This window comes from Panthera leo, chromosome B1 (assembly GCF_018350215.1).
Source record: "Panthera leo isolate Ple1 chromosome B1, P.leo_Ple1_pat1.1, whole genome shotgun sequence".
NCBI classification, from domain to species: Eukaryota; Metazoa; Chordata; class Mammalia; order Carnivora; family Felidae; genus Panthera; species Panthera leo.
In genome coordinates this window covers 34,396,183-34,406,171 of record NC_056682.1, presented here as the reverse complement: position 1 = coordinate 34,406,171, position 9,989 = coordinate 34,396,183, and the positions used below count along the sequence as shown (strand labels likewise).

At 47.4% G+C, this 9,989-nt stretch overlaps 1 protein-coding gene across 1 annotated transcript; it reads right to left on the bottom strand.

Moving 5' to 3' along the window:
* Nucleotides 1–843: 843 nt before the first annotated feature.
* Nucleotides 844–5,211, bottom strand: NKX3-1 (NK3 homeobox 1). The gene is made up of 2 exons (XM_042934543.1): nt 4,890–5,211; nt 844–3,808 (listed from the first exon to the last, which is right to left on the bottom strand). The coding sequence occupies exons 1-2, from the start codon at nt 5,164–5,166 to the stop codon at nt 3,390–3,392; spliced, it is 696 nt and encodes a 231-aa protein (XP_042790477.1). The 5' UTR covers nt 5,167–5,211; the 3' UTR covers nt 844–3,389.
* Nucleotides 5,212–9,989: the final 4,778 nt, after the last annotated feature.

Sequence of the window (9,989 nt, the reverse complement as noted above, 5' to 3'; positions counted from 1 at the left end):
TGGCTATGGATTTGTGCAAAGAGTTAAGTCTCATGATGCGAACATGCTACGGGAGGCCCCACCTGTGTGTACAATGTACTTAAGGGATTAGAGCAAACTTTGAAATTATGATAGGTTTTACCTGGAGTAAGCACCTTACTCTTTAAGCTTCTATTTCCTTGAAGGAGGGAGGGGGGGGGAAAAACCATCACTTTTCTCTGGTAATCAGGTGCATGAGACACTCTGCTTGTGGGATTTGATGAAGGCTTAAGTGCAGGCAGATGAAGGATGTGTTATGTATATATTTTATTTTAAACCTATTTTCAATACTTGGTGACTGTAGTTCAAAGGTGTTGCTTCCAAGGGGTCTACCTGCCCTGAATGGAGGTGACATTTCCAGGGAGAGGAATGTGCCAGAGAGCCCCGGGAGCCCCCTTGCAGTGGGGAGGGGCTGGTGGCAGATGAAAGGGTAATTTTAAAAGAAGCTTCGCTGTGCTCTCCATATTCCCTTCAGGGTCTTCCAGAAATGCGTGTAAGTACCTGAGGCTCTCTATTTAAACGAAAGGGCGGGGGCTGGAGCAGGTGATTTTTAAACCGAAGGCATCAATTTCTTCCCTTTCCACAGGATTTACCAGGGTGCGCGCGCGCGCGCGCGCGCGCGTGTGTGTGTGCGTGTGGATGGGCAGTGCATTTATAAAAAACGCCCGTCATCTGCCATTGGCTAAGCTACCGTCTTTGATTATTTGGTCTCCTTAGATTTGTCAGGCGGGCTGAGGGAGGGAGAACACGGTAACCCCAAGTGTGCAAGCTCAAATAGGTCAAACCTATTGACCTCAAATAGGTCAAGCTCAAACCACACGCAAATAGGTCTAATAAAGTCACAGTACTTTATTTTAAAAACACTCATGTTGGAAAAAAAAAATACATAGAAAAATAAAGTTTGGCTGGGGTTCTTTACTAAATGTCAAGTCACAGGCTTTCCCATCACAGACTGCAGCAGGGTTAGAGAATCCAAACTAACGTAGGAAGCGAAAAACAGGCTGTCTGGGTGAAGTGGTCAGGGGCGCCCTCGCGTTCACCCACCAGGTACCCAATGGGAGTTCTTCAAGTGCCTGTTCCGCCAGTTCAGATGTGGGTGAGTGCCTGGCTCCAGTGGAGGAAAAGCAAGACGGATTCACAGACCAAATGACCTTAAACAAAGGCTTTTTTTTTTCTTTTTTGCAACACAGCACGCCATCATGGTACAACGTTCAATATTTGTAGAACAGCAGGTTAAAAGAAGTAAATGGAGAGGGTGGGCGAGAGTGGGTACTGAGCAGGGAGTGAGCACTAAATGCTTCTCTTAAAAGACATGTGAACGGAGCAAGCAATCTAGGCCAGTCCGCTGGCTGTGCCCCGAGTACTTGTCAGCAGCCGAGCATTTAACAGTATTTCAACGTGGAGCCCAAACGGTAGAAAATGGGGTGAAACGGGCCAACTTTCTATCAACTCTGGCAGTTTTGCCACCAACAGTAAATCGGCCCTTTTAATAGGAGGAAATTGAATGGTTTCTCACTAAACAGAATTAAGTAGTGGGATCAAGAGATTTCCAGGCCTCAGGGTACCTCATTAGTAACTGGCTTCTTTTACTCTGATGTCTCCCCTCTGCCAGGTCACCTTAAACAATCGGGTGGGAACAGAAGGTGGCCCAATTTCTTCTTTGCCTTCTTCTCATTCTTGCTGAAGTCACTAGTTGTCTCTTTTTGGGGGACCCATTCTTCATAGGCATTAAACACAGTTCCCGAAGTATTTGGACAGTTTCATTGTCTGGTGATGGACGCCACTATAATGTTTTGAAAACTGTTTCCTTTCTCTGAGCCCCTTCTGGCAAAGTGCCCCCTCAGCTTGTGGCTGGGGACCCAGCTCCCTAAGGTGCCAGCTGCCTTTTCTCTGCACCCTGCCCGTGAACCCTGTATTTCCACCGGACGGCTCAACGATGCCCGGTTCTTCATTTTGTTCTCTTTGTGTCTGAAAGCCCAATACCTCTTACCTTCTCTGCCTTCTCCTCTGGGGATCCCAGAGGGCTGTCAGACTTTGAACTGTAACAACAGAGCCACCAGAAAGTTTATAAAGGTAGCAGTGACCTTTTAGAGCTGTCGAGTCTTTAAATAGGATTTGGGATTTAATGTTGTATTTTAAAAAAAATAATTGCTAGTTAAAAAAAAAAAATGCATGTCTTTTAGCCAAATCAGAATCTCCAGCCCCCTCCACTATTTTTTTTTTTTTTTAACCCCAGGAGAGATAAAGCCTTGTGGGGGGGCGGGGGAGGGATAAAGACCAGATCTCAGGCTAAATAAGGAAGGTGTATATGTTAGGTGCAGCCAGACTAAAAGTCTGGACTGAAAAGAAGCCCTTCAGCGGGTGATTGTTGTGGAGAAGGAACAAAAAATAAAAGAAGGGAGGGAGGACAGGAGTTTACAGGAAAAGGATTATGTGATCTGCCATGATGTAGTCTGAATTACAGCCCGAAAACTCCAGGAAATTGCTCGTTCAAATTCTCAGGTCCAGGGCAAAAAAGGTCCAGGGGAAGCTTTTATTGAACCTTTATTAATAAAAATGTAACGCCGCCCAGCAGCAGTGCCGAGGGCCCTCCGCAGGCTGCTGTCTCAGACATGTGGAGACTCTTCTGGCCCGGGCCCACCCCTTGCAGCAGAGTTCTGTTTATACAGCTTGTCCTAAAACCACGGTGAGTGCTTCCTGTTCTACTTGGGCCACCCTGTGAATACTTAAGGTTGGCGTGTTACTTAAAAAGGAATAATAAGAAGCTTATATTTTCACCTCCTCCTACCCATCTCCATATCCCATGCCGATCTGTGCTGAGCAGGACCGGTTTCTCTGTAAGAGCCTCTGGCTTCCACTCTCCCACAGGGACAGGGAGAAACCTTCGTGGTAAACCAAGGCCAACGAGAGGTTTTTGAACTTAGGTGTGATTCAGGATTCAGGAGGTGACACCTTCATCCTGGCCATCCTGTTTCCCTTCAGGTTTGCATCCCTCCAGGCTGATGCTCAGTTACACAAGAGGATGGAGTTGAAACAACATCCTCGGAAGTGATGGGGACTGCTCATACGGAAATAGAAAGTGCTAGAGACAGCACTAGACTTTGTCCCTCCCCACTTCACGCAGGTCTTTAAGAGCAAAAATGGCCCATTTTATGTGTTAGGGAGCCATCTGGATATTAGTCACTGTCCCAGATCTTTCACTAGCCCCCCCAGTGAAGAACCTAGGATGTCCATGCAAACCTCTAACAATTTCGGCCTGCATACCTCTTCCTCCTCTGTCCTCCCTGAGCCTGGTCCCTTTTGCCATCCAGAGAGACACGCTGGGGAAGGCAGTGTTTTTTGATCATTCGTGATTGTCATCTGAGCTGGCATTACCAGAAAGCCGGGTTCCAGCCTCCCAAGCAGTACAGGTAGGGGTAGTAAGGGTAGCTGTTACACATGGAGATGAGGGAGGCTTGAGATAAACCCTCCTCTTTCAGAGCCGGCAGGGAGGAGTGCTTCTCCAGGCCTCCCAGGTCCGAAGTGAGTTGCTTTCGCTTGGTCTTATAGCGTCTGTTCTGGAACCATATTTTCACTTGGGTCTCAGTGAGCTTGAGGTTCTTGGCCAGGTGAGCCCTTTCAGGAGCTGACAGATACTTCTGGTGGCTGAACTTCCTCTCTAACTCAATGACCTGAGTGTGGGAGAAGGCGGCTCGAGAGCGCTTCTGTGGCTGCTTCGGGGTTTGGGGAAGGCTTGGCAAGGCGCCTGCACTGTTTTCATAGTCCAATAGATAAGCCTCAAAGTGTCCATCTGGAGAGAAGGGAGAAGGAGGGATGGGAAGGAAAAGGTTACGTGTTAGAGGGTAGAGAACGGAATTCAATACACCCTTATCTCCGTGGTAGTGAACAAACGGCCCAGTGTCATCTTGGATACATTTCACTTTCTTCACATGACTAAGGAACTCTCCCTAGTAGGGAGTGACTGAATCCGTATATTATGTATTCGTTTTCTAATAGTCATCAAGAACCCAAAGTTAGGAGAGGTTAGTGGTGGAACTTCCTGCCGTATCGTCCAGCAGAATTAAACGGGGTCCTGGATCAGTGTATTGAGGTGGGAGAAGGGACCCAGGCAACACACAGAAAGAAAACACCTGGTAAAGCAGGACCCAAAGACATCAGTGTTAACTTCCAGGTGGCAGGAGAGGGTCTGCGCTATAGGAGAGGTGGCGGGGGCTAAGGACAAGTTCATTCTCTGACTTGAGTCCCCTTTTTTCTAAACAAGCCTGTAGGATGCCTCATCCGAAGTGACAGGAAAGGAAATAAGAGTAGTTTAGAGGTGTCCAATGGTGTTATATTTCCTGAAGGCCCGAGGGGCCTTCCAAACTTAGTTTTATTGCCCATGGAATTGGGAAGCAGAGGGGGTCTTCCCTGGTCAAACCCTAATTTATTGATATTAATAAGTTGCGATCAGTTATTTGTTATATGGTAGTAATCGTAACTGCCAAGAGGCAGTGAGGGGCGGGCGCCGATCGAGGGTCGCGCGGTGGCTGGGGGCGGGTGGCGGGTTTTTCACCGGGGACTCTGGGGCTGGGGACGCGGTGCGCGCGCTCGCAGGGGAGCCCGGGGCGCCAGAGCCCGCGGGGCTGAGAGCGCCGTGCCCGGCGAGTCCAGCCCATGCAAAAACCCTGCGCCGCTCGGACGGCCGGGCTCGGCGTTAATTTCCGAGGCGCGCCCGCGGCGGGAGGCGGTGGGGTCCCTTGGCCTGTCGCCGCGGGGCCCCGCATCCCTGCAGCCGGGGCTGCGCCCTCCCCGCCTCGGACCCGCCCTCGCGGCCCCCAGGCCGGCCCGCCCCTCCTGCGGGACCGCACCCTGGCCCAGCCCGGCCGCCTCACCTGGCTCGCTCGCCGCCGGCTTGTCGGCCTCCTGCGCAGCGCGCGGCCGGGCGCCCCACTCGTCCTCCGGCGCCCCAGCGCCGCCTCTTCCTCCCTCGGGCTCCGGCTCCAGCTCTCGCCGCGCGTCCGGCTGGCACGGGGGCTGCGGGCTGCCCGTGTGGCCGCCGCGCCGCTCCGCGCCGTCCCGCAGGATGTCCTGGATGAAGAAGGAGGTGAGCGGCTTGGACTGGCCGGCCGCCCCCGCCTCCCTGGGCCGCGGCTCCGGAACCCTGAGCATCCCGGCGGCTCGGCTGCAGCCCCGGCGGCGTCAGCTGCGTCCGCGGCGTCCGCACCACTTTCACTTTCCGCCGCCCCGGCGCACTTATAGCCCCGGGGGAGCGCGCCGCGCCGCCTTCCCATTGGCCGCGGCCAGCCGGGCCCAGCCGCGGATTGGCCGCCGGCGCTCCAGGTGAGGGGGGTGGAGAGGGGAGTCCCTCGCGGGGTCTCCGTCACCGCTGCCCTGGAGGATTCCTCCCCCAATTCCTTCTCCTCGCCCTTGGCCTGCATCCCTCCGCCCTGCGATCTTTCCGCTGGCTCCGAATGAGCACCAAAGAGGGTCTGCTCTGCTCCGACCCACATCGGAAGTTTAGACCTTCTGGGGAAGGATGATGCAGAAGAGACAGACCCGATTTAGCTCTCATAGTTAAAGCGCCTTTGCTCACGAAGGGTGGTGAAATTACTACGACCCAGTTTACAGACGCAATTTCTAGGGGCCCGTGACAAGGAGAGATCGGTAGCAAAACTGGATCTCCTAAGGCTTTCAAAGGGACAGGACAACTCAGTGCTGCACCCGACCCCAGGCTGGATTCTGTACTGGACGTTATTGGGGCCGTTGATGAAAGTGGAATAAGGACGATGGATTAAAGTATTGAATCAGTGTTAAATTTACTGAGATTCTCACGTGTGGAATTTCAGAAACAAAACAGGTGAACATACGGGAGGTGAAAAAAAGAGGGAAATAAACCACAGGAGACTCTTAAAGACAGGACTAGCAGGGTTGCTGGAGGGAGGTGAGTGGGTGATGTGTATTAAGGAGGGCACTTGTGAGGAGCACTGGGTGTTGTATGTAAGTGATGAGTCACTGAAAAGTCTACTCCTGAAACCAATATTTCATTGTATGTTAACCAACTAAAACTTAAATTAAAAAAAAAAAAAAAGAAAAGAAAAACAATTACTGAAATGAATAGTAAGTACTGTGACTGTGTAAGAGAATATTCTTGGGAAATAAACATGAAAGTGCTTAGGGGGAGGCCCACGGTGGAAGAAACAGCCTGAAATGATTCAGAAACAATGATATAGGTTGATGGATAGATGCCATCTGATAAAGTGAATGAGTTAAATATTAACAGTTGATGAATCTGGTATGCTGGTGTTCTTCTGAACTATTTTTATGTATGCAACTTTTCTGTACCTCCTGATCTAAGGCACCTAGCATTCCACTGGAAACTTCACAAGGGGGTCATGTGGAGTGTCTGGGGAGGAAAGAGAGGGCGTAGGCCATTGTGGATAAAGCAACCGCCAAAGAGAACCACGCTGTCTGTATAAGGGGAAGGTCTTTGGCAAATACGGTCTTCTTCTCTCATTTTTTTTTCATTTCAAAAAAAAAAAAGTTCAAACATTTTCTTTTGCAATATTACAGATTTACAGGAGTTTGCAAAATTAGTACTCCTGGGTCCACCCAATGACATATTATGTAACTGCAGTATGATATCAAAACCAGGAAGTTGACATCAGTGCATTACCGTTAACTACAGACGTTATTTTATTTTCATCATTTTAAAACCTGCGTTCGTTTTTGTGTGTGTCTAGCTCTATGCAATTTTATGACATGTATAGATTCCTGTAATGCTACCATCAAGATCTAAAATTGTTCCATCACCACACAAGAACTTCCTGTGCTATCTCTTCGTGTTTGTGTACCCAAGCCCCTTCTGTCCATCTCTGACCCTCAGCAACCACTAATCTGTTCTTCATCTCTATAGGTTAACCATTCAGAGAATGTTACACAAGTGGAACCAAACATCGTATCAATGTAACCTTTTGCAACTGGCTTTTATCATTAAGTGATGTCTCTGAGGCCCACTTGTTGCATATATTGTTGTTAATAGTTAATACTTTCTTATTGCTGGATAGTATTTCACTGTGTGGATCTCCCTGAGTTTGTTCGACCATCCACCCACTGAGGGACAGTCGATGTGTTTCCGTTTTTTTCTCTGGTATGAACGAAGGTGCTGTGAACAGTCATGCACAGCTTTTCATGTCGAACATGAGTTTTCGTTTCTCTGGGATAAATACCCGGGGCGGCAACTGATGGGTCACGTGGTAATTGCACATCTAGTTTTGTAAGAAGCTACTAACCTGTTTTCCCCAGTGGTTATACCACTTTCGATTTCCATCAGCAAAATATGAGAGTTCCAGCTTCTACATATCCTCATCAGCATTTGGCATTATCACTGTTTTTTATCTTAGCCATTTTAGGAGGTGTGAGGTGATATCTCACTACGGTTTTTAATGTTTAGCTTGCATTTCCCAAATGGCTAGTGATATTGAACATCTTTTCACGTGCTCCTTTGCCATCCATATCTCCTCTTTGGTGAAATATTTGTTCAGTTCTTTGGGGTTTTAATAATTCTTTTTTTTTAAATTTTTTTTAAAGTTTATTTATTTTTGAGACAGAGAGAGAGCATGAATGGGGGAGGGTCAGAGAGAGAGGGAGACACAGAATCTGAAACAGGCTCCAGGCTCTGAGCTGTCAGCACAGAGCCCGACGCGGGGCCCGAACCCACGGACTGCGAGATCGTGACCTGAGCCGAAGTGGGCCGCTTAACCGACTGAGCCACCCAGGCGCCCCTTAATAATTCTTTATATATTCTCTTTGTGGGCCTTTGTTGACTCTGTGGTTTGCAAAGATTTTCTCCCCATTTCCGGCTTGTCTTTTCATCACTTAAACAGAATATTTCACAGCACAGGAGGTTTTTTTATGTTGGTAGACTCCAACTTACTGATTTATTCATTTTACATATTTTGCCGTTGGTGTCATACCTGAGAATTACCTGCTTACCCCTACTACTGAAGACGCTCTCCTATGTTATCTTCTCTAAGTTTTATATTTTATTTTAAGATCCACAATCCATTCTAAGTTTATTTTTGCCTATGGTGTGAAATGGAGGTGGAGGTGAAATTGTTAAAATCTAGAGCTGGGTGGCATTTCAAATCAGTGGAGGAAATGTGAATTATTGAATAACTAGTCCTGCCATTTGGAAAAAAATAACATTCTCTTCTTATAACAAACTAAACCCCAGATGGCTCAAAAATTTAAAACATAAACAAGCGTATATTAAACTAAAAAGGTTTCCCCACATTCATCATTGGAGACATGCAAATTGAAACCACATTGATATACCCTTTTTCCACCTATCGGATTGGTAGAAGTTAAGAAGGCGGATAACGTGCAGTGTTGTTGTGGGGGGCGGAGTGTGGAGGAAGTTGTTTCCATGCCAAGTTGGAGGAAAAGTGGATCAGCTTGTTATATTTGGACGACAACTTGTCAAAATCTGTCGGAATTAAAACTGGTCATATCTTTTGACACAGCCATTCCATGTTTAGACATTTACCCTAGAAATATACAAGTATACATTGTACTACTTGGGAAAATCTCCTCGAGTTTGTCAGAGACTGATTCAAGTTGCAAAATAATGTTATAGAATAAACCATTGTGTAAAGGAAAAAAAAAGAATGGTTACAAGTTGTCTAAATGATATTTTACATTTGAGCATTTTTTGCACGTAGAATGCACCTAAAAGGATGTGAATATCTCACTAGGGGGCATTTCCTTCTGCTAATGTACAATTTCAGAAATTAAAACTGTAGAATGGAAGCTGAGCTCACCACCTCCATCTCTGCCACCTCAGGTCTCAGATGTCCCTTTGGAATGGGGACACTGCTCACAGCACTCTCCCTCAAATCGCTTCATGGGGCCTTCTTTTCGTGCTTTGTACTTGGGATGTTTATGTGGAGGGGTCTTCTCCTTTATTAGACGGTGAGCTCCTTGCCTAGGAATGATATCATCCTCATATCCGTACTGTCCCTAACACCTGGCTTAGATCAGACACACAGAAGGTGCTCAATAAATGTTTGCTGGCTGGATGTCCAGCTTTAGGCACTGGGAGGCATCTCCCAGGCTGGCAGCATTATCCATAAGGGACGGCAAGGCCCCAAGGCAAATCAGTGTAAGGTCTGCCCTTCTCCCCTTGCCATGGCCGTGACACAGGTGACAATGAGTAAGGGCAATCAGGAAGACACAAAAGAGTTGCATTAGGACTCTTTAGATGGAATAGAATTCAGAGACAAATAATACCCGCTCTCCGCATGTCCCCCTCCAAATCTCTGGAGCTTTTTTTTTTTTTTTTAACGTTTATTTATTTTTGGTGGAATCTTTTGGGTTTTCCATATAGAGTATCATGTCATCTGCGAAGAGTGACAGTTTGACCTCCTCCTGGCCTATTTGGATGCTTTTTATTTCTTTGTGTTGTCTGACTGCAGAGGCTAAGACTTTCAATACTATGTTGAATAACAGTGGCGAGAGTGGACATCCCTGTCTTGTTCCTGACCATAGGGGGAAAGCTGTTAGTTTTTCCCCATTGAGGATGATATTAATGTTAGGTCGCTCGTATGTGGCTCTTGTGATCTCAAGGTATGCTCCTTCTATCCTTACTTTCTTGAGGGTTTTTATCAAGAAAGGGTGTTGTATTTTGTCAAATGCTTTCTCTGCATCTATTGAGAGGATTATATGGTTCTTGTCCTTTCTTTTATTGATGTGAGGAATCACGTTAATTGTTTTGCGGATATTGAACCAGCCCTGCATCCCAGGTATAAATCCCACTTGGTCGTGGTGAAGAATTTTTTTAATGTATTGTTGGATCCGGTTGGCTAATATCTTATTGAGGATTTTTGCATTCATGTTCATCAATGTTTATTTATTTTTGAGAGAGAGAGAGAGAGCACGAAAACAAGCGGGGGAAGGTCAGAGAGACAGGGAGAGAGAGAATCCCAAGTTGGCTC

Coding starts and splice junctions, on each gene's coding strand:
- NKX3-1 (XM_042934543.1), bottom strand. CDS start 5,166: ATGCTCAGGGTTCCGGAGCCGCGGCCCAGGGAGGCGGGGGCGGCCGGC. Junction 3,809..4,889: donor GCCGGCGGCGAGCGAGCCAG/GTGAGGCGGCCG, acceptor CCTTCTCTCCAG/ATGGACACTTTGAGGCTTAT.